Source organism: Ostrea edulis, chromosome 7 (genome assembly GCF_947568905.1).
Source record: "Ostrea edulis chromosome 7, xbOstEdul1.1, whole genome shotgun sequence".
NCBI lineage: Eukaryota > Metazoa > Mollusca > Bivalvia > Ostreida > Ostreidae > Ostrea > Ostrea edulis.
The window spans coordinates 355828-382069 of NC_079170.1; the positions used below are offsets into that span (position 1 = coordinate 355828).

A 26242-nucleotide genomic window follows, 5' to 3' on the forward strand; every position below is an offset into this window, starting at 1 on the left:
TTTCAATTAATATCTGGAAATCCATAATTAATTGCTTTTATATTTGAGAAACTGCCATTCCGGGGAGTACTTGTAATCAAAGCACTGAACGTACTGTAGCGGTCAGTAAAAGAGGGAACTTATACGGACTCACAAGAGAGCTAGCTTTTCTAGTGATGTGGTAGAGTGTCTCTCTTGATCACGCAAGTTAAGCAACGGCGAGCGTGATCAGCACTTGGCTGGGTAACCGCTAAACGTTACAGTTCTGGTGGGAGTTGATTTTATGTAGATTTGCAACAAATGCTTCTGGGGTTGAGAATTATTCCAATAATAAATAAAATAGAGAAGTACACTCAGAGTCATAAACTTAGGCATAAACGTAGGTTGTGTCTCTATAACAATCAACGCACAATCTTTTATGTTTACATACAAATATACACTAGTAAGTTAACACCCTGTCTGGATTGTATTTTACCACTCCAACATATTATATACTCTTAAAATTGCTAATTTTTTTCAAAACATGTCACTACATTAATATTCTAGCACAAGGACATGTATGAAAACTCCACACATAACTTAATAACTCTTGGGTTTTTGCTAATTTTTACAAAACAATTTCTACAACTCCTCTTTAAAAATGATTGACATGACTTACACAAGTAAAGAATTCCTCATTGTTTGAAATACATTATTAACGGTATTCTCTTACCTTTTTCGTGAAGCTAATTGTTGATGGCATACCTCGTCTCGGGATACATAGTTTACTGCGACAATATATTTTCATCTATTTAATTCGTTGAAGAATTTAATTTGTATTTTAAGACGTGATAAATTCGGTAAATCATGCACACAGCTTTTTCATATTATTCAACATGATGAACAGAATATCAAGAAATTCATTTTTTTAAAATTCTCTCTTTTTATTAAACAATATATTGAGCAATTTTAACTAAAAAGAATCATGGGTTCAACTTTGTGTATAAATGATGATTACGTGAATCGTCAGAGAAGTGCATATAGAATCTGAGTATAATTTATGCTACACAATGATTAATGTTAAAGTCTAATTGAATATTAATTAATCATACATTATGGAAAGTTATTTCACCATTATGAATCTAAAAGGCAATAAAATCAATTAATCTATCTATTAAGCAAAGGAAAACTAAATTGACATTTTATTCACTGCATGGCTGATTGTTTCCATAGTAAAATGATTAAAATGAATTTACTGTCGATCTCAGAAGTTTCATCATTAAAGTGCAGCCACTCTAACAATGAATACAGCCACTCTAACAATGAGTGTGGTGATGCACGATATTTTTGGTTTGTCTCAATTTGACGCTAACACAAATCAGCTGACCTACTATCATTGCCGATCGTTTGATTTCCTGATTGTGGACACGTGTGTACGTGTATATGCAAGGTGAAGATAACGAACAGTGATCAATCTCATAACTCCTATAAGCAATACAAAATAGATAGTTGGGCAAACACGGACCCCTGGACACACCAGAGGTGGGATCAGACAAACACGGACCCCTGGACACACCAGAAGTGGGATCAGACAAAACACGGACCCCTGGACACACCAGAGGTGGGATCAGGTACCTAGGAGGAGTAATCTTTGAATTTGAAAGGTCCACGCAATTGCTATAGAATACACAAAAACCGCGATTTCAAAGTCACCAACTTAGTACAGCATGGACTTTCAGTCCGCGTGGTCCCTTGTTTTTTACCTGTACTGTATTATGATCGGTGATATTCTGTCTGCGTGTAGGAATTTTTGAATAGTGTGAAATATCGCTGTTGACATTAGATTGTATTTCTAGTGATATTTTGGTCGTGTTTCAAATTACATACTAAAAAGGTCAATATTACAGAAACTATGGATCTAAAAGTGTAATACGTAAACGGTTTACGAACTATTTGCTGCTAGCGCTGAACATTACATCTGTTTGTAAAGAAATGCTAAAGTCCACACCACTTTGAACCGAGTCATTGCATAGAGGAGTTTATAAAATCAGATACCAAAAACTTCCTATAAAATCGTCAATTTATAATATTTGTTTAATAATCAATAAAAATGAAATGCATCGATTACATTAATAAAAACAATAGCTGCAATTATGTAGTCCTCTCCAACTTTTGTTGGGGGAGAAAGCTACAACTCCGTAAGATCTCCGTAATGGTGCAGATCCGAGAGTGATTCATTCTCGCAACATGTTCGATCATCCTAAACAAATATTTGCTGACTTCCCTTGCGTAAATAAAATGATATTCTATGTTTCTTAGACAACATATACATGTAAATTTACAGCCTGCAACTTACGATTTGTGAGACTATTCTACCGATTTTAACAATATTTCAATATATTCCATTGTCTCGATTCATATCATGCGCCATGTTAGATGTTCTTCCTGTTATCAAGTTATTTGCAAATGCCCATATAAGGTAGTGTTTACATCAAAGGGCGAGTACGGAGGAGAAAGCGATTTCGTCAGTATTAAAGAGATTTTTTACACAACATTTATTCACGTAATAACAGAGCTTTAACATTCATTTACAAACCCACCTGAGTGGGGGGTACAGAGTATTCTTTTATCTACCATTTGCTCACACTCCAATAGGCACTCATTGAAAGACAGAGGAAGAGGATTAAAAACAATGAAGTTACTCTGACTTATTATGCATGTATGTACAAGATAATATTTACTACAAATTTAATCTGATAGGTTGTCAAACTTTGGTATCAAATGTATATTAAATGCACTGTTATGCTATCAATAATAACTTAAATGATACAAATGCCAATATATACAATTACAAATATATGCAAGATGATCTAGGACTATAAATCTTTTAATTTGTGAAATGCATTCCTTTTCTTCTCACAAACAATAATAATTTTTACATGTTAACTGCCTTTCTACTTTGTACACATTTAAAAAATAGATATTAAGGGAAAACTAACAACTCAACTTTATGATAAACGGGATGATTTCAGCTTCTCCATCGTCAACTTCCCCAATGTATGTAGCAATATTCCATTCTCACCTGCATATGGTGTTTATATTCTCTCAACTGATTCGATACGCAAGAGCTTGTTCTCCGTATGATCATTTTTTCATACTGATTGTTAGGCTATTCTTGGCACACTAGTTTTGACTACGAATATCTCCGTTTACCTGATCAAGATATAGGGCTCACTACGAGTGTGACCGGTCGACAGGGAATGCTTACTCCTCCTAGGCACCTGATCCCACCTGTAGTATATACAGGGGTCTATGTTTGCCCAACTCTATATTTCGTATTGCTTATAGGAGTTATGAGATTGATCACTGTTCGTTATCTTCATCTTTCATTCATTTCTTGAATTTCTAAGTTCCTTATAAGGTCTCTTCATTTACATTTATATTTTCAGATAGCGAAGGTGTTCGTTTCTAACTACGAGAAATACACCCAAAGAAAGAAGCTAGATTATGTTGTGGACTGTGGAAAAGGCTACTGATCTCAGCATAGAAATGTCGGAACCGTTGATAATGAAAGGCGAAGACAACGAACAGTGATCAATCTCACAACTCCCACAAGCAATACAAAATAGATAGTTGGGCAAACACGGACCCCTGGACACACCAAAGGTGGGATCTTCTGCCTAGGAGGAGCAAGCATCCCCTGTCGACCGGTCACACCCGCCTACTTATAAATGAATAAATGTTGCCAATAAACTCGGAAACGCTTGCTTCTGAGATACTAATTGCACCTTTGATATTGTTTTATATATATGAGGGGAAGTCAGTAAGCTATAATTGAATTTTACTTGAAATTGATTAATAAGTATGATAATTGTTGACTAAATCAAATCTTAAACCTGTAATTTTAGTCTTGAATCTGTCATATGGAAATTTGCTGAAACTCACTTCAAAACGCTTGCAACAGTTACTTCTTGCACCTTCCATAATGTTCCATATATGAAGTGAAGTCCGTAAGCTATAATTGATAAAGCAAAAAGATGAGTAAAGTGGTGAATACGTTTTGATGGATCTAAGCTAGTGCGATAATATTTATTTGAGTGATTCCCCCCGCTTGCGCGGTTGTTCATATAGCGCTTACAAAATTGGTAATACAATCTGCCACTTGCGATTTATCATTATCCCTGTAAAAAGTTTCCAAGACCATCTGTTAAATTCGACATGTTGATTCAAAATATATGCATATTAAGATTACAATCTGTCTACTGAAAGTTTGCCTGTTCCGATTCTGTGTCCTAAAATCCTGATCATCTGATTTACCATATCATCCAAAAACAGGATCCTGTGGGAGATCTTAAAAGACAGTGTATTTCCGATTAATTACCATTCGGCAGATTATTGTAATAAAACAAAGTATCATATAAATAGTTCAGTAACCATCATCTATAGATGTGTGCATAGCTATGTGATCATTCTCTGTAAACCTAAAACTTAGTATCTTTGTCGATAGTTCCTTAAAAAGTGAGTAATAATATAGAAGTTTTCTTCCCTAAAATACCAGACCTAATATGTCCACAAAGACATCATGTCGTTGAAATCTAAATGAAATGAAAATTCTACATTTATACAGTTTCTCTCATTTATTCAGGTCGTTAGAATACATATTTGTACAACTGACAATGTTTAATACATTTGGTATATGGTTATACCTTCCCTGTCATGACTCACACAGCATGTCTTATCGTCCGGCGAGATCGCCACAAACCACGGTTTTTTTATATTCTCAAAAATTCTGACAAGAACACCTTCACTAGACAACACGTGGATATTCCCACTCTCTTTGCCTGCTATGTAGATATTGTCTTTTGAATCCTTATCTAGGCCACGCGGATATTTGAGATTCGGACCGTTGTAAGTCCAAATATCTTCTCCATCTTTGTTCATTGCGGATACTGTATCCTTACTCCAAACACTGTAGACAATGTCTCCCCGTTTTGTGACAATAACACACTCAACGCGTTCAGGAACTTCATACGAGTAAACTACCTTACCGCGTCTGTCCACCTTTTCTATGGAATCGCCACAAGCAATATACAAAAAGTCATCTTTAATATCTAATCCTAAGCATGGTTTTGGAACAGGCACTTCACGAATGGTTTTAAATGTTTGGGAAGAAACAACAGTGATGATTTTGTCACCCGTACTGCTTACATAAAGTTCTTCCTCATGAAATCGAAAATATGAAGCTTCGTGGGGTAATTCTATGGTATATTGAATTTTTCCATCTTCGTTGAAAACGATGCACGTGTGTATTATCCGATTCTCATCAAAGATAGTAAAATGAGGAAATATCATTTTTTTTGTCCTTTAGATATGTTCCGCTGAACACTCGTCCTCCTGCAGTGGTGAACGTTGAAGCAACTGTCAACTCTGCATTTCTGGGATCAATGTCAGATAAAACACCTCTATTGAACTCCTGTAATTCTAACTTTGGAAATAAAACCCGATTCTTTATTTTATCCAATTCACAACATTTGTTGACTTCTAGGGCCAAATGAATGCTCTTCGTTTCTGATTGCTTCATGTGATGAAACATCTGTTTGCTTCTGGAAAATTTTACAACTTGTTCAGCTATGTCCGTTTTGCCATCAATGCTTGACAAAGTTTGCTTGCACTTCTTCACACAATCAGACTTGTCCATTATGTGCTCTGTATTTTTATTGATCTTTTCTTTGCTTTCCTTTGTAAGTTTCGACAGTTCGTCAAGATATGTATTTTTCAGTTTACTGATATGATTAACGAGATCTTCTGCTCTGCCTCATCTGCTAGCTTATCTGATACATCTTCAATTTCTGCCATGTTTTTTTCTTGTGATTTACGTATGTCATCAAGTTTACCTTCATGTGATTCCAGTTCACCAATGAGAAGCTGGATTGCGCCACTTTTCCTTATATTTTCTGCTGCTATTTCTATCGTATCAACACTGTCACATTTTCTGTGCTGTGTACCCGCACAAAGAGCACAGCAAGGTTCCTCGTGGTCGTTTCAATACGTCTGTCTCTGTGTTGACGACAGTTTCTGTAGAAATCTGGTCGTGCACCGACCCGTTTAACATCTGTCATTTGACACACTTTATGGCGGGCCACGATTTTGCTGTGATACTTTGAACACGTTTCACACATGACTTCATTACATTCGGAACAGTAATTAACGGCTTCTTTGTCTTCATTATCAATTTTACATAATCCACACAGTTTTTCACCCTCCAATTTTACAATAAATTTCATTAACATTTCATCAATGGGAAATTGTTCCACCCAGCGTGTTTGTTCATCGACACAAGGAATGAACTCCCGACATAGAGGGCAGTGAAAACCCACTGGGGCTTCTTTAGATTTGCAACATGAGGCGATAAAGGACACGAGACACGCATGACAAAACGTGTGTGTACATGGCAGATACCTTGGTATTTTCAATTTCTCGAAACAAACGGAGCATAGGGATACATCTCCTACGTTATGCGATGTTGTGTTTTTACTTGCCATTTCCACTGCGGCGGCTGACTGCCTGTCTGTTGGAAGCACTTCTATTTATAGAATGGTATTTGCGGACAATTTACGTATTCTCGATCCCGATTTCGTGCTAGTGACTTTCTTTTACAAGTCAACCTAGGGAAAGCGAGACTATCTCTTGAAATAAAAACATTGTCTGTTTCCCTTTTCTCGCAACATTATTTCAGTATATAATAGAACTAGTTCTAAATTTTAAATCACTCTCTCCCTTTGAATTTTTAAGTCATGCACTTAGTCATAATAATTTAGAAATTCATTTCAAAATTAAGGATTATCCCTCTCACGCATAGCTCTTATCCTTAGATGAATTTGACTCTTTTTTGGCACACTGTTTTAGCTCTAAAACTTCATTGTTATTTCGGATTTCAAACATTTCGGTTGAGCATCACTGAAGAGACATTATTTGTCGAAATGCGCATCTGGTGCATCAAAATTGGTACCGTATAACTTTTACATTAATTAATGCAAAAGCACAATTACTACATAAATTAATTAAAGGGTGCGAGAAATGAATTAAGGGATAGACTATATTATTGAAAATTATTTTTATAGATATTTTGATGAATATTGGGTAGATACAGAATTCATTCTTCTAAACACTAGGCCTATATGTAGTGTACATGTTTACAATGTATCACAGGGGCTAAGCCAGTTTTCATAGGGGCCGAATATTTATGGTATCACAGAGTTCGGGCCCAAAACGGGTTTAGCCCCTGTGCAATGTATATGTAACTGATTTACACACAAGGAGTTTTGTCGTGTTTGTTTTTACATATGTTCTCAAGAAATCACTTGTTATTTCCTCTGACGACCATCAATCATTTTAGCCCCGGGTGATAAACCGATAAATTCAACTATTAGGCATGTATATGCGCGGATCCCCCACCCCGACATGCACACATATCTAATTTAAAAAATATGAAATATTATAATCCCCTTGTAGCAATGGTATGTTCCAAAGAGAACATTAGAACAATTTTTATAATATTGTACATATAATCCTAGTTGTAACACAATGATGAAATATTTCAGCATTCACATATAAATAGTGAATAAAATTGCAACATCATTGATTTAAGCCCCTCTCCACTGTTGTTGGGAGAATACATTAATTAAGATTAATTCACTGTCATGATCGTATGCAGGATTGGACAAAACAAGATGGTAGACGGCATTTCCAAACAAAGGTAGGCTCTTAAAACTCTTCATTTTACCGACGTATTAGACGACGAATTTATGAATTTAAAACACTACCTGGCCAGGGAGGCATCATTAAGTTGATTGGTTGTTGGGATTCTTACTCATGTACACGTACAACTGTAAATTCATTGATCGAAGTTGACGATGTTGTCTCGATAGAATTCGAAGCGGGCGAAGATGTTTCTAATCATGTTTTCATGCATTTTAAGAAAGATACTTTCGGTAAAATAGACTCTGCACATATCTTTTGATGAAAACTTGAACCAGTGTATGCGATTTGTCCCTTAAATTGCCTTGGTTAGATATATATCTTGACTTGAACATTTGCTAATGTGCAGGATTGGACTATGGTCGTTTCCACGATAAACGTGCCAGGTTGGACCTCGATTTTGGTTCAGGATTGGACCCTCTTTTTATCTTTATTTTCAAAATCCTTTGTATTTTCGAATCTCGACTTCACTTTATCATATTTTAGTTTGATCAATGTAGCTTATTAGATTCTCAGACATTTCCAACATGACCATGGTGTATTTTGAATTTTTTTTTTACTGTTATCAAATTACATCGTCGTTTAAGTTCCCAACGACGACAATTGCTACTGTAAAACTATTCATTCGCTATCGACTTCAAATTGAACCACTATAGCAGATCTATATATGAATCACCAAATCTTTGCTTACGACCAGATGTAACGTTGACTGTTCGTATCCAAGATATATAAGGCCATTTTGACCTATAAAACACGTGAGAAATTATCATCATTTTATAATCCTCTGTAACAATATAAATTCGACGTTTCCTGAATTCAATTAACCCGCTTACATATTCCCTAATTCCAAACTCTGTTATATAGATTTTCTCCTTTGTTTCAGGTATCAAGCCCTAGAACTTCATTCCATGAGATGGGTACACTTCGAATGTGCGAAATTTGTGGTGAGGAATTCAAGACCAATTCTGAATTTCGTAGGCATGTAAAAAGGAAACATCAATCAGAGTAATTGTCTTCGTTTGTGACCAGTGCAACACACGCTTTTGCACATTATAAAAGAAACATGAAGTAAAAAAAAAAATCTGAATACACGAAGTGCATACATATACCATTGCAGACGTTTTATATATCCGTTTATGTACATTATGAAACGATTATTTTTACGGTATTATGCTTTGTTTTACAGAGATACTACTAATCTTTTACATTGCATTTTACACATGTTGATTTATTTCATTGAACCAGAAGTGTTCTTAATTTTTACTTGTTAAGGTCTTCCGTTGTTACGGATTGTGCTGGTTAAGATTATTCTTATTATTAGGGCTTTCCACCTTTCTGTGGAAAGTCCTATTGTTATTGTTCTGTTTATTATTTTCCTGCCGTCAAAAAAAATTTTCGTCTTAAGACTTATCGAAAAACTTTATAGTCCATCATATAGTACTTCTTGAGAAACGAATACAGTTCACCCAACGTAATTGAACTTTGACCCCTTACGGAGTTATTGGACCTTTCGTAGAAATCATTTTTATCGCTTCTACTTTTTAACCGTAAATGATAGGAAGATGAAACTTTTTCTAAAGCATAAAGGGTAATTAGTAGAAGCGAAGAATTTCAAATGAAGGGATTCGGTGTCCCCTATAGGGAGTTAATGCCTCTTTATGTTTTGCGATTTATTCGTAAAACATGTCGAACTTGAGAACGGTTTGTCGTAGAGACATGAGATCAACTGGAATAGGATACTTGACCTTTGACCTTGAAAATGAGGTCAAGGTCAAAGGTCAAGGTCATCAGAAAAAAGGAAAAAAATAGCACTTTTTATACTCTCTTTCCTGCTTAAGATAGCGTTGAAATTTTATATGGGTAAGTATTGACTTCTTGATTGGTTTTAATAGTATGCATTATAAGTTTGAACTTTGACCCTTCTGTGAATTTCGGAGACTCGCGTTGAAAACCTTGTTATCGCTACTCTTACTTACGGAAAGTCGTAGAGACATGAAACCTTCGCTAATGAATTCACAGTAAAACCCTCTTGCAAAGAAAAAATAATCAAAGGGATACGAAACCCCTTAAGCATAATTATTGCCCCTGAAATTTTCCAATATCATTATCTAAGTCTTTAACTTTTATATTAATATAGAATTAGACATGGGACCACTTGCATTGAGACCGATGACCTTTGATCTTCAAAATGAGGTCAAGGTCAAGATCAAAATTATTGGGGTTTTTTTTCATTTCCAAGGTCTTTCATAGTATTTTTAGCATTGAGAAGCTAACCGAAAGGAACCGAAAACCGCTAAACAAATTATTGCCCCTGAATGTCTTGATTAACATTTTTTAAGCTTATAGCTTTTATATTAATATAGATAGAGACCTGGGATCATTCGCATAAAGACCGATGACCTTTGACCTTCAAAATGAGGTCAAGGTCATCTTGAAAACTATTATTTTTATTTTCAAGGTCGTTTTGAGTTTCTAACATCATCTTAAATATTCTTAAATATCTCTTTTTAAATCATCGTAGGTGGAAAGCCCTCTAATTGTTCGCGAACAATTAGGATTATTAGTTCTTTTTTTTTCCTAGACGCTAACTTTCAAGCTTCATATCTCGCTCATTTCTGCATGGATTTTGCTCAAATTTTCAGGATTTATAAACTTTACAGAACAATTTTAAGATCATGTACTACATTTCAGAAATTCGCTTCTGTTCACGAGTTATTCCCCTTTGAATGAAATTTTAGGGGCTTTGGTTTCCAGACAAAGGCTCCGAGACTGTATAAGCTTGAGCAGAAAATGCATTGAAAATGAAAAGTAGGAGCATTGTAGTTGTGCACATCGTTTTTGGTTTTTTGATTACAGCGTTCGAAATGGTGGTTGACAGGGTTCAAAAATTAGGACGCCTAAAGGAGCAAAAAAAATTACATATTTTCCTTTGTATCTTTTAAACTAAAAATATTTTGTTAAGACGTGTAGAACAAAAGTTGTGTAAAATGTTAAGAGCTTTCTTTTGATGTCCCTAAAAAGGGGCTGGCCCCTTAAATTAGGGATCTGGGGATCTTCAAAATTTTCGCTTTATAACTCAAAAACGGTAAATATTTCGATATGGCTTTCGCTGGAATAGTTGTTCTTTAACATCTTATTGATCTCATAAACATAATATTTTGCTCGAGTATTGTGTTATATATGAGTAAAAAGCTTGACCCGCAAACAGGTAACCGTATCATTAGGTAGGTGAAGGGGGGAAAATATGCGTATAACTTAAATAAACTTGCTTTAATTAATAAATCTGACTTCATGAAATGCTAATATTCTTTTAAAATAAGGTTTTAACGTGATCTATGGTTCCTTTAAAAATCATCTATCGACAACTCTTTTTTTTTTTTATTATTATTTAGTAACTTTAATATAATCAATCGTTCCAAAGAAAAAAAGAGGAAAAGGTTATCTCTTCTACGTTTGTTATTAAAACAACGATATATTTAATTGAAGAAACAAACCTTCAAGCATAGAATAACTCAGTCATTAACTACACGCATCTTACATACACCGCCGGGTTTGTTTTTGTTAACAATTACGTAACCGCCTCGAGGAACCAACGCGTGTGAACCAGGGCATGTACACAAAGTAAACATTGTCGTCCTAAATATAACACAGAATGTTATGTTTTTGATCATATTGGATTTTTCGAATAATTCAGTCTTTCCGGGGACGTATATACTTGTTTATACGTCCCTGGTCTTACGTTTGATTTGTTTTAAATTCAAAACTCTAGAGCATTGAGTCAAGCATCAATTTTAAAATCTGCAATTTAATATACAGTTCGTTTCTCAATCATGTCTACTTGAATGTGTGTTTAATATCGGAGATTCATCGCTGCTGGACTAGCGATCTGTGATTTTACACTACTTCTATTGAACAAACACGCTTTACTCAAATTCCTTGTTATGAAAAAGAAAATGGATACATTTTACAAACATAACGAATTATTTTTGAACATGTTTTGAAACCAATAGTTTATAATCATGATTAAACCAAATCTAAACATGCGTATAGAATATTCAGAAACCCATGGCCGACCAGTCTCATTTCAAATGATTTGTTGTTTTATTGTTTAAAAACAATGACTTTGGTTAAACATTGATTCAGAACTCCTGGTCCAAATTATGTAACTTCGGCACGTGCCCCTGGCGTGAAATTCATACGCGACTTCTGTGCGCACTGTGTACATAATATACCTACATGTATTTACGCAGATAGATATTCAAGTTTAATAAAATATTCAAGATTTGAGAGCAATTTATTTGATTCGTATGTATAAATAATTCAAACTCGATGAATTATTCTCTTCAATCTGAATATTATGCTATCATAATTTTGTTGTATGATGAAATATTGGTAACAGCAATAAACCTTTATTGTATGTCCTGAGCCATAAATTTCATAAATTTAAATAGTAATTTTTTCTTCATTATTGGTACTGAAAAGTTACATGCTGAAAGAATTTAATCCCACATACACGCGGGCCACAAAAGACTGATTCGTGGAATGAGATCATACACGCATGTACTTGAGTAGTATAAATTTATTAAACAACTTACGACAAAAATTTATAGTACACCTTTATTCAAAGTTCAAGGTTTTTATGTCACACAGCTCCGACGGAAGACCTCTCGTTGCTTTGCAACGAGCTTTGCTCTAGTTATTAAATATATTTCAATGTTATTGCGTTTGTATTGAACTGATAACAACTAGTGAAAAATTTGTATTGAAGAGTAACCTCTCATCTGAGCAGCAAATATTGAAGAAGAAGAAACATCATGGACAAAACTGCTTTTCATTTAGGTTCATATTTCAGCTACAGGAGTGATATTGCGAATTTCTGAGAAAATATCCTTTTTATTTTCTTTCATCAGTATATGCACTCTAAGGTTTAATTCAATGTAATTACAAGAAACGAAAGGTTTTTAAATACAAAAATACTGATATTTACTACATTCCAACAAACGCTTTTACCGTAAGTAATTATCCTTGTAAGTGAGTTGGCCTCGATATCTTGCACGACATATGCACTCAAGATTATTAGAATTAAAATGATAGGGAAATTTTTCAAAAGATAACAAACCCCGCTTTAACAATCAAAACTGGTTCCAGCAGAAGCATACATATGAAAGGCACAAGTGCATGTGGACAGATGATTAAGTATTGAAAACATCAACACCTCAACATCTTATAGTCTTTATTGTCATTGAACAGCTTTGTGAAATGTAAACCATCATGCCTGAAGAGATTATTATACGTCAAACCATGCTCAGTTTTAATAATCCCATGCAGATATCACAAATGTTAAGTGATTGGGAATCGAACATGGTCTGCATGTGTATATACAATATAAATGTATTTACTTCTGCAAAATGAAGACTTTTCAACATGTTGATCTTCGAGAACAAGGCTCCTTCTAACGTGTAGCAGAACTTTAGATTCATGTCCGCGGTGAAATTCTCAAACACTTAAAGATTTTCGAGCTGGCTCTTCCGGCTTACTGATAGCTCCTTGCTCCACGTGCTCTTTTTATAGGTTTGTCAAAACCTATGTTTACACCATACTCACATGTCTATCACTGTATCAGTAAATGAGTAAACTTACTAAACATTATATGTTCATTTAACATTGATTTGATGGTAGATAAAATCTTTTACAAAATATATGTACATGTATATATTGAAATGTGGTTTCCATCCATTTCCTTCAAGTACATGTATGTCATAGTCAATACCCATTTGATTTTGATTTTGTATTATGGTGTATAATTTATAACAATGGAAACAGGAGGGAGTGATTCATACAAATATACAAACATAGTAAGTATTTACTCCTCATACTTATGTTTTGCATTTTGATTTGGATACGTGTATAGATTTTGGCTTAGATAAGAGTAAAGGGGTTTTTTTATCACATGTACTTGGATACGTGTATAGGTTCTGACTTGGATACGTGTATAGTTATTTTTACTTGGATACGTGTATAGGGTTTTTTTTACTTGGATACGTGTATAGGTTTTTTTTTACTTGGATACGTGTATAGGTTTTGACTTGGATACGTGTATAGGTTTTGACTTGAATACATGTATAATTTTTTTTTTTAATTGGATACGTGTATAGGTTTTTTTTACTTGGATACGTGTATAGGTTTTTTTTACTTGGATTCGTGTATAGGTTTTTACTTGGATACGTGTATAGTTTTTTTTTATTTGGATACGTGTATAGGTTTTTTTTTACTTGGATACGTGTATAGTTTTTTTTTACTTGGATACGTGTATAGTTTTTTTTACTTGGATACGTGTATAGGTTTTGACTTGGATGCGTGTATAGGTTTTTTTTACTTGGATACGTGTATAGGGGTTTTTTTACTTGGGTACATGCATAGGTTTTTTTTAATTGGATACGTGTATAGGTTTTTTTACTTGGATACGTATACAGGTTTTGAGTTGGATACGTGTATATGTGTTTTTTTTCCTTGGATACGTGTATAGGGTTTTTTTTTACTTGGATACGTGTATAGCTTTTGACATGGATACGTGAATAGGCTTTTATATTGAAAGGTCACTAGTGCGTCACAAACAAAAATCGGTGAATACAAAGCTCACTAGTGCGTCACAAGCAATCGTTGAATACAAAGCTCACTAGTGCGTCACAAACAAAAATCGATGAATACAAAGAAATTTCGTGTTGTTTTATTTTTGTTTCAAACTTTAAACTACAAATAAAGATCTTGGACATATACATTTAGGTCTATTGTAGATATTTGTGACACATGTATTGTTTTAACACGTGATCAAAGAGATTAATACCCTTCTTTTGATAATATAAGCTTCCCTTTAAGATGCAAATCTTATCTCCGTATGTATATCTTGTACATTTTCAGCTGTCTTTTATTGAATTGTTATTTTTCTGTTTCATCTTCTCGTTAAAATTGATAACGGTTTTAAATTCACTGAAGCGAGGAATAAACATGAAAGTAAACACGTTTCAGCGCTCAATCTGTAGGAAAGCGACATCTTGCGGAAGAACTGTATATACATTCATTTTCTCTTTATGCAAATGCGGTAAGCATTTTGCCATTCATCCGTTAATATGGTAATATTCTAAGCCTTTTCCAGAATATAAAAAGAAACGTTGTATTGCAGTTGTACCCAAACGATCGGTTTGAATAATGCCATCACTGTCTCCACTACACGCCGTATTCTTTAGTGTAATCGTTTGGCACACCGGTATGAATTCGGTACACGTGTCTGCTGGGACAGCTCTGACAGTACAAAACGTGAGGTTAGTCGAAGATGTTAGATTTACAGACGTTTTGCCAAGCAACGAAAATTACTACATAAAGTCGCTGGAGAACGTTAGCATTACCATGTGTGCACTGCAATGCGTGACCCATCTCCCGCACTGCGCGGCCATCCTGTACAATGGCGGAGAGGGCACCTGCAGACCGTTAAAGACACATTTAAACGAGAACTTAGTAGACAACAAATCAGTGAAGAAAGGATGGAAGTTGTTTATCAACGACAAAGGTACCGTGTCTAATTCATTCCACTCAGTTTTCAGCTAGATTGATTGTATCTTGTTTAACGTCTCTCTCTCTCTCTCTCTCTCTCTCTCTCTCGAGAGAGAGAGAGAGAGAGAGAGAGAGAGAGAGAGAGAGTTTGAGAGAGTTTCACTGATATGAAGACGTCACCGAGACCGGTGAAGGACTTCAAATTTAGGCCTTTGCTTGGCGCTTACGGCCATTAAGCAGTGAGGATTCTTTAGCGTGGCATACCTACTGTGACATGGGTCATCCGTTTTTAAGGTCATCTCAGAGGACCCGTGACATATATTCACACCTGGTGCCGAGCGTTTGGCGACATGTTTTAACGACTTTGGTCTGTCGCAACCGGGATTCGAACCCCGGCCTTCCGTAGAGAGAGAGAGAGAGAGAGAGAGAGAGAGAGAGAGAGAGAGAGAGAAGCGGTTAACATAGCTTGAACCCTGAATCACAGACTTCTTTATGTGAATAAGGCATAACGTCTGTGTACTAATAATGTATTGGTAAAAACTCAGATTTATTTATTTTTTTTCTGTTTTGTTTTTGTTTGTTTTTTTATATCGTACGAACGCTTACCATACATGTATATATCTGAAGCTAAGGAAACTCGATTTTAAATAAGCATGCGTTTTTCACTTTCAGTGGAGTATGAATAGTAATTATCTCTTTCTCTATATATTTACAACTCATATCTATCACGGTCGGGATTCGAACCGTTAACCAACCGTTTATGAAGCGAGCACTTGGTGACGTTAGAATTTTTAGATAAATATATTTGCACACGAACAACTATGATTGCATAGATTGAATAATTTTATGTTAAAAATGATATCTCTTATTTCACAACCTGTGCTGACAAATTTTTTCTCTTATTCTACAGCCCGCGATAACCGATGATCATCACAGGCTGTAAGATTAGGCCTGTGATGACCGATGATTTCTCTAATTTTACAGCTTTTGGTGACCAGTGCTGTCATCTACCGGTATTTTACAGTCTGTGATGACCAGTGTTTTCATTTATTTTATAACGTGATGTCCAATATCTGTTCTTATTTTTACAGCTTGTGGTGACAAGTATCTCTTCTTATTTTACAGCTTGTGATGACTAATGTCTGTTCTTATTTTACAGCTTGTGATGGCAGTGTCTGTTCTTATTTAACAGCTTGTGATGGCAGTGTCTGTTCTTATTTAACAGCTTGTGATGACTAATGTCTGTTCTTATTTTACAGCTTGTGATGACAGTATATGTTCTTATTTAACAGTTTGTGATGACTAATGTCTGTTCTTATTTTACAGCTTGTGATGACAGTATATATTCTTATTTTACAGCTGGTGATGACAGCTCTGTTCTTATTTTACAGCTTGTGATGACTAATGTCTGTTGTTATTTTACAGCCTGTGATGACATTGTCTTTTCTTATTTTACAGCTTGTGGTGACAGCTCTGTTCTTATTTTACAGCTGGTGATGACAGCTCTGTTCTTATTCTACAGCTTGTGATGACAGTGTATGTTCTTATTTTACAGCTGGTGATGTCTAATGTCTGTTCTTATTTTACAGCTTGTGATGACTAATGTCTGATCTTATTTTACAGCTTGTGATGACATTATCTGATCTTATTTTAAGCTTGTGATGACTAATGTCTGTTCTTGTTTTACAGCTTGTGATGATAATGTCTGTTCTTGTTTTACAGCTTGTGATGATAATGTCTGTTCTTGTTTTACAGCTTGTGATGACATTATCTGTTCTTATTTTACAGCCTGTGATGACATTATCTGTTCTTATTTTCCAGCCTGTTATGACATTATCTGTTCTTATTCTACAGCTTGTGATGACTAATGTCTGTTCTTATTTTACAGCTTGTGATGACATTATCTGATCTTATTTTAAGCTTGTGATGACTAATGTCTGTTCTTGTTTTACAGCTTGTGATGACTAATGTCTGTTCTTGTTTTACAGCTTGTGATGACATTATCTGTTCTTATTCTACAGCTTGTGATGATATTATCTGTTCTTATTTTACAGCTTGTGATGACATTATCTGTTCTTATTCTACAGCTTGTGATGACATTATCTGTTCTTATTCTACAGCTTGTGATGACATTATCTGTTCTTATTCTACAGCTTGTGATGACATTATCTGTTCTTATTTTACAGCCTGTGATGACATTATCTGTTCTTATTCTACAGATTGTGATGACTAATGTCTGTTCTTATTTTACAGCTTGTGATGACCAATGGATTCCCTTTAATGGTCATTGTTACTTGTTCCACGAAACGAAAGCTAAGATGGAAGATGCTGAGGTAAAATCTTTCCAATTCACTTTCTAAGTTTTAGTCCTCTCTGTGTAAATGTTATCATGACCAGATTATAAATTATTACATTATCATTAAAGTTGAATCTCGATCGAGATTAGGATTAGTCAGATCGAGATTAGGATTAGGTCAGTTCAGATTCATAGAGAGATGCAGGAAAGTGGATTTTTTGTTATACTTCATGTTTTCTATACTTCATGTTTTCTATACTTCATGTTTTCTATACTTCATATTTTCTATACTTCACGTTTTGGATTGTTTCTATACTTCATGTTTTGGATTGTTTCTATACTTCATGTTGTGGATTGTTTCTATACTTCATGTTTTCGATCATCGTTTCAGACTCAGTGTGCGCAACAGAATGCGTACGTGGTCGAAATAGAGACGAGCGAGGAGAACACATGGATCTTAGAAAACTTTGTTCAGCTCTACTATAACTCAGGTAACAGTACATTTATATCACTACTATAACTCAGGTAACAGTACATTTATATCACTACTATAACTCAGGTAACAGTACAGGTAACAGTACAATTATATCACTACTATAACTCAGGTAACAGTACAGGTAACAGTGCAATTATAACACTACTATAACTCAGGTAACAGTACATTTATATCACTACCATAACTCAGGTAACAGTACAATTATAACACTACCATAACTCAGGTAACAGTACATTTATATCACTACTATAACTCAGGTAACAGTACATTTATATCACTACTATAACTCAGGTAACAGTACATTTATATCACTACTATAACTCAGGTAACAGTACATTTATATCACTACTATAACTCAGGTAACAGTACATTTATAACACTACTATAACTCAGGTAACAGTACATTTATATCACTACTATAACTCAGGTAACAGTACATTTATATCACTACTATAACTCAGGTAACAGTACATTTATAACACTACTATAACTCAGGTAACAGTACATTTATATCACTACTATAACTCAGGTAACAGTACATTTATATCACTACTATAACTCAGGTAACAGTACATTTATAACACTACTATAACTCAGGTAACAGTACATTTATATCACTACTATAATTCAGGTAACAGTACATTTATAACACTACTATAACTCAGGTAACAGTACATTTATATCACTACTACAACTCAGTAACAGTACATTTATATCACTACTATAACTCAGTAACAGTACATTTATATCACTACTATAACTCAGTAACAGTACATTTATATCACTACTATAACTCAGTAACAGTACATTTATATCACTACTATAACTCAGTAACAGTACATTTATATCACTACTATAACTCAGGTAACAGTACATTTATAACACTACTATAACTCAGGTAACAGTACATTTATATCACTACTATAATTCAGGTAACAGTACATTTATAACACTACTATAACTCAGGTAACAGTACATTTATATCACTACTATAACTCAGTAACAGTACATTTATATCACTACTATAACTCAGTAACAGTACATTTATATCACTACTATAACTCAGTAACAGTACATTTATATCACTACTATAACTCAGTAACAGTACATTTATATCACTACTATAACTCAGTAACAGTACATTTATATCACTACTATAACTCAGTAACAGTACATTTATATCACTACTATAACTCAGTAACAGTACATTTATAACACTACTATAACTCAGGTAACAGTACATTTATATCACTACTATAACTCGGGTAACAGTACATTTATAACACTACTATAACTCAGGTAACAGTACATTTATAACACTACTATAACTCAGGTAACAGTACAGGTAACAGTACATTTATATCACTACTATAACTCAGTAACAGTACATTTATATCACTACTATAACTCAGTAACAGTACATTTATATCACTACTATAACTCAGTAACAGTACATTTATATCACTACTATAACTCAGTAACAGTACATTTATAACACTACTATAACTCAGGTAACAGTACATTTATATCACTACTATAACTCAGTAACAGTACATTTATAACACTACTATAACTCAGGTAACAGTACATTTATATCACTACTATAACTCAGTAACAGTACATTTATAACACTACCATAACTCAGGTAACAGTACATATATAACACTACTATAACTCAGTAACAGTACATTTATAACACTACTATAACTCAGGTAACAGTACATTTATAGCACTACCATAACTCAGGTAACAGTACATTTATAACACTACTATAACTCAGGTAACAGTACATTTATATCACTACTATAACTCAGGTAACAGTACATATATAACACTACTATAACTCAGTAACAGTACATTTATAACACTACTATAACTCAGGTAACAGTACATTTATAGAACAACCATAATTCAGGTAACAGTACATTTATAACACTACTATAACTCAGGTAACAGTACATTTATATCACTACTATAACTCAGGTAACAGTACATTTATAACACTACTATAACTCAGGTAACAGTACATTTATATCACTACCATAACTCAGGTAACAGTACATTTATATCACTACTATAACTCAGGTAACAGTACATATATAACACTACTATAACTCAGTAAAAGTACATTTATAACACTACTATAACTCAGGTAACAGTACATTTATAGCACTACCATAACTCAGGCAACAGTACATTTATATCACTACTATAACTCAGGTAACAGTACATTTATATCACTATATAACTCAGGTAACAGTACATTTATATCACTACCATAACTCAGGTAACAGTACATTTATAACACTACTATAACTCAGGTAACAGTACATTTATATCACTACTATAATTCAGGTAACAGTACATTTATAACACTACTATAACTCAGGTAACAGTACATTTATATCACTACTATAACTCAGTAACAGTACATTTATATCACTACTATAACTCAGGTAACAGTACATTTATATCACTACTATAACTCAGGTAACAGTACAGGTAACAGTACATTTATATCACTACTATAACTCAGTAACAGTACATTTATATCACTACTATAACTCAGTAACAGTACATTTATATCACTACTATAACTCAGTAACAGTACATTTATATCACTACTATAACTCAGTAACAGTACATTTATAACACTACTATAACTCAGGTAACAGTACATTTATATCACTACTATAACTCAGTAACAGTACATTTATAACACTACTATAACTCAGGTAACAGTACATTTATATCACTACTATAACTCAGTAACAGTACATTTATAACACTACCATAACTCAGGTAACAGTACATATATAACACTACTATAACTCAGTAACAGTACATTTATAACACTACTATAACTCAGGTAACAGTACATTTATAGCACTACCATAACTCAGGTAACAGTACATTTATAACACTACTATAACTCAGGTAACAGTACATTTATATCACTACTATAACTCAGGTAACAGTACATATATAACACTACTATAACTCAGTAACAGTACATTTATAACACTACTATAACTCAGGTAACAGTACATTTATAGAACAACCATAATTCAGGTAACAGTACATTTATAACACTACTATAACTCAGGTAACAGTACATTTATATCACTACTATAACTCAGGTAACAGTACATTTATAACACTACTATAACTCAGGTAACAGTACATTTATATCACTACCATAACTCAGGTAACAGTACATTTATATCACTACTATAACTCAGGTAACAGTACATATATAACACTACTATAACTCAGTAAAAGTACATTTATAACACTACTATAACTCAGGTAACAGTACATTTATAGCACTACCATAACTCAGGCAACAGTACATTTATAACACTACTATAACTCAGGTAACAGTACATTTATATCAGTACCATAACTCAGGTAACAGTACATTTATAACACTACTATAACTCAGGTAACAGTACATTTATATCACTACTATAACTCAGGTAACAGTACATTTATAACACTACTATAACTCAGGTAACAGTACATTTATAACACTACCATAACTCAGGTAACAGTACATTTATATCACTACCATAACTCAGGTAACAGTACATTTCTATCACTACCCTAACTCAGGTAACAGTACATTTATAACACTATATAACTCAGGTAACAGTACATTTATATCACTACTATAACTCAGGTAACAGTACATTTATAACACTACCATAACTCAGTAACAGTACATTTATAACACTACTATAACTCAGGTAACAGTACATTTATAACACTACTATAACTCAGGTAACAGTACATTTATAACACTACTATAACTCAGGTAACAGTACATTTATATCACTACTATAACTCAGGTAACAGTACATTTATAGCACTACCATAACTCAGATAACAGTACATTTATAACACTATATAACTCAGTAACAGTACATTTATAACACTACCATAACTCAGGTAACAGTACATTATAACACTATATAACTCAGGTAACAGTACATTTATATCACTACCATAACTCAGGTAACAGTACATTTATATCACTACTATAAGTCAGGTAACAGTACATTTATAACACTACTATCACTCAGGTAACAGTACATTTATAACACTATATAACTCAGGTAACAGTACATTTATAACACTATATAACTCAGGTAACAGTACATTTATATCACTACCATAACTCAGGTAACAGTACATTTATAACAATACTATAACTCAGGTAACAGTACATTTATATCACTACTATAACTCAGGTAACAGTACATTTATAACACTACTATAACTCAGGTAACAGTACATTTATATCACTACTATAACTCAGGTAACAGTACATTTGAATCACTACTATAACTCAGGTAACAGTACATTTATAACACTACTATAACTCAGGTAACAGTACATTTATAACACTACTATAACTCAGGTAACAGTACATTTATATCACTACTATAACTCAGTAACAGTATATTTATATCACTATATAACTCAGGTAACAGTACATTTATAACACTACTATAACTCAGGTAACAGTACATTTATATCACTACTATAACTCAGGTACCAGTACATTTATAACACTACTATAACTCAGGTAACAGTACATTTATATCACTACTATAACTCAGGTAACAGTACATTTGAATCACTACTATAACTCAGGTAACAGTACATTTATAACACTACTATAACTCAGGTAACAGTACATTTATAACACTACTATAACTCAGGTAACAGTACATTTATATCACTACTGTAACTCAGGTAACAGTACATTTATAACACTACCATAACTCAGGTAACAGTACATTTATATCACTACTATAACTCAGGTAACAGTACATTTATAACACTACTATAACTCAGGTAACAGTACATTTATAACACTATATAACTCAGGTAACAGTACATTTATATTACTACTATAACTCAGGTAACAGTACATTTATATCACTACTATAACTCAGGTAACAGTACATTTATATCACTACTATAACTCAGGTAACAATACATTTATAACACTATATAACTCAGGTAACAGTACATTTATATCACTACTATAACTCAGGTAACAGTACATTTATAATACTATATAACTCAGGTAACAGTACATTTATAACACTACTATAACTCAGGTAACAGTACATTTATATCACTACTATAACTCAGGTAACAGTACATTTATATCACTACCATAACTCAGGTAACAGTACATTTATATCACTACTATAACTCAGTAACAGTACATTTATAACACTACTATAACTCAGGTAACAGTACATTTATATTACTATCTAATTGATGTAATTTATATTTCGATAAATTCTTATATATGGTTTAACCTAGTACACCACTACATCTTGATATGAAGTATTATATCATATAAAATATTATAAACGAATAATTGATTATGCATAACAAGTTGTAACTGGTTTGATGAAAGTGAATTTCTGGACAGCAGAAACATGTACAAGTATTTCATCAGCAGAAACATGTACATGTGTATATACACGTACGATTCAGAAGAGAGAGAGAGAGAGAGAGAGAGAGAGAGAGAGAGAGAGAGAGAGAGAGAGAGAGAGAGAGAGAGGGTATTAAAGCTTTAGCGCTTTCATTTCAAATTTGATTTCGTGTTTCTTTTTTATTATCCTTTTACATGTTTGTGTGTGTGTGTCTGTGTGTGTACGTACGTGCGTGCGTGAATCTTTCAAAGTTCGCATTATAATTTGGGTTTTTCCATTATCACAGATCAATGTTACTTAGAGTGTTGGAGCTGGATCGGTTTGTCGGATCGACAAAAAGAGGGCGTGTTCACCTGGATCCACCAAAATTCCAACGTGACCTGGAACAACTGGTATCCAGGGGAACCAAACAATGCTCATTCAATTCAGGATTGTGCAATCATGATGCCACCGTTTGGGGACTGGTATGATCATGAATGCCTTGACTGCCTGGTTTACACTTGCGAAAAAAGTATGTAAAAAGTGGTATTGTGAACTAGAAAGTGCCGACAGAAAAAGTGTGGAAATGTGACTATCGTGTAAAGATGTGTGGAAATGTGACTATCGTGTAAAGATTTGAGATCAATACCAATAATACCAATGCTGATCTCAAAGAGAATTTTGAAAGTGAAAATTTCCAAACAATATTGCTATGTAATAAAATCATGAATATTGGAATAAAAAATTTCAATAATTATTTTTGTTTACATGCCTGTTCTTTGAAGAATTGTCATTTTTTCTGTTACGATTCTCATAAAATCACAAATAAGAGGAATTTAGAATTACTGTCAAAGTCAATTTTATGCAATCGATATTATATCATTCCTGTACTGGAAGTTTATCCTTGACACAGTGTGCTAAGGTCAATGTTTATAGAGAGGAAATGTGTCGTGGCCGATTGTCATTTAACCAAGGTAAAAATAAAATTCTCAGCGTCATAACTTTGTAAGGGATTTTGATCATGCATTTTCAAAATGATATTTATAAATATTTCCCCTTTGACAAAGAGGGGGCATATAATTTTGCACCTGTCCGTCGGTCTGTAAACCAAGTTTTGCCCGCTCAATATCTTGATATTGTTGCAATTGAACACATAATCCAATAAATTGTCCATGAATTAACTCACAAGTACAAAACGTGATTCAAAACAGAGCTCGCCAGTTTGTTAAAATGTTTTCAAGAGACGGTTTATGTGATGAAAGAACCCATAAATATCAAAATCATAAAAAGCCAGGAAAATGTCGGATATTTTGGACTAGTCCATCAATAGCCATTTGCAGGGTTCTATCATAGACAGCCTCTTAATTAAGAACCTTTTGCTTGAGAGACATCAAACGTGGTTTAAGATTAGATGACCCGTATTGATTTTGAGTTCATAAGGTCAAAGGTCAATCCACTTTGGACATAGGAAGAAATCATGAGAACCCTTTACTTGACAGACATTAAACTTTGTGCGCTGGTACCCCCTAAAAAAGATGACACCCATTGGTTTGAGGTCATGTGGTCACATTGAGATTGATCACTGTTCGTTATCTTCACCTTGCATAGTCAAAGGTCAAGAATCAAACTGGACTTAGTAAGATACTGTCTGATCATTATCTTGAGAACCATTTGCTTCACAGACATCATATTTCGTACTCTGATTCCCCTTAAAGAGAAGATGACCCCTATTGAAGGTCAGGGGTCACTCACTCTATACAAAGGAAGAAATTGTCATATTGTCCACTCAATATCTTGAGAACCGTTTGCTTAGCAGACATCAAACTTGGTACACCGATTACCCCCCAACACACCGATGTCCCTTATTGATTTTGAAGTCAGAAGGACAAGGGTCAATCCACTCTGAACATATTGGTCACTCAATATCTTGAGAACCTATAGCTTTACAAATATCAAACTTGGTACAGCGGTTTTCTCTCAGAAGTAGATGACCCCTGTTGATTTTGAAGCCTTAAGGTCAAAGGTTAAGAGTCAATCTGGATATAGTAAGTGTGTGCGTGTGTGTGTGTGTGTGTGTGTGTGTGTGTGTGTGTGTGTGTGTGTGTGTGTGTGTGTGTGTGTGTGTGTGTGTGTGTGTGAGAGAGAGAGAGAGAGAGGTGAAGATAACGAACCGTGTTCCATCTCATAACTTCCACAAGGAATGCAAAACAGAGACTTGGGCAAACACAGATCCCTGGACACACCAAAGGTGGGATCAGGTGCCTAGGAGGAGTAAGCATTCTCTGTCGACCAGTCACAGCCGCCGTGAGCCCTTGGAAAATATGTCTTGAAGCGGGGACTCCCTGTTTGTTTGTTTTTTAAATTCTTTCTAAAGCAGCAGTCACACCTCATTGGAAAAAGCTAACGGGTGTCCAATTCGTCTTCTTTCCTTTGCGTTTATTGTCAGTTTCTCTTTCGGCCAACGCGTTCCTTGTCCGGCGAAAGGTCTATTCGGCGGAAAGTTTTGAGCATGTTCAAAACTTGAAACGGATACCACCGGACTATGGAGTCTGCTTAGTGTACGGTAGCTATGCGCTGTTATGCGTTTTAATCGGAACTCGTTCGTGTTTTCCCCTGAATACTGCACATTTTAATAAACTGATTGATTTTGGTATAATGTATGTATTTTTGCTGGTTTGAAAAAAGGTTGAATATAAAGAATATACTTTTTCAAATCCTTTACGATATACATTGTTAAAATACTAGCGG

At 34.1% G+C, this 26242-nt stretch overlaps 2 protein-coding genes across 2 annotated transcripts in view; one reads left to right on the forward strand and one right to left on the reverse strand.

Moving 5' to 3' along the window:
• Positions 1–3566: 3566 nt before the first annotated feature.
• Positions 3567–26242, reverse strand: part of LOC125656168 (uncharacterized) — a 34245-nt gene continuing 11569 nt past the window's right edge. Inside the window, exon 6 of the mRNA XM_056142958.1 lies at positions 3567–3973. Within this exon, the coding sequence (XP_055998933.1) occupies positions 3923–3973 (51 nt within the window). The 3' untranslated portion in view covers positions 3567–3922. The remainder of the gene's footprint in view (positions 3974–26242) is intronic.
• Positions 13442–24251, forward strand: LOC125656046 (C-type lectin domain family 17, member A-like). The gene is made up of 4 exons (XM_048886617.2): positions 13442–15280; positions 17518–17597; positions 17952–18051; positions 23802–24251. The coding sequence occupies exons 1-4, from the start codon at positions 14923–14925 to the stop codon at positions 24032–24034; spliced, it is 771 nt and encodes a 256-aa protein (XP_048742574.2). The 5' UTR covers positions 13442–14922; the 3' UTR covers positions 24035–24251.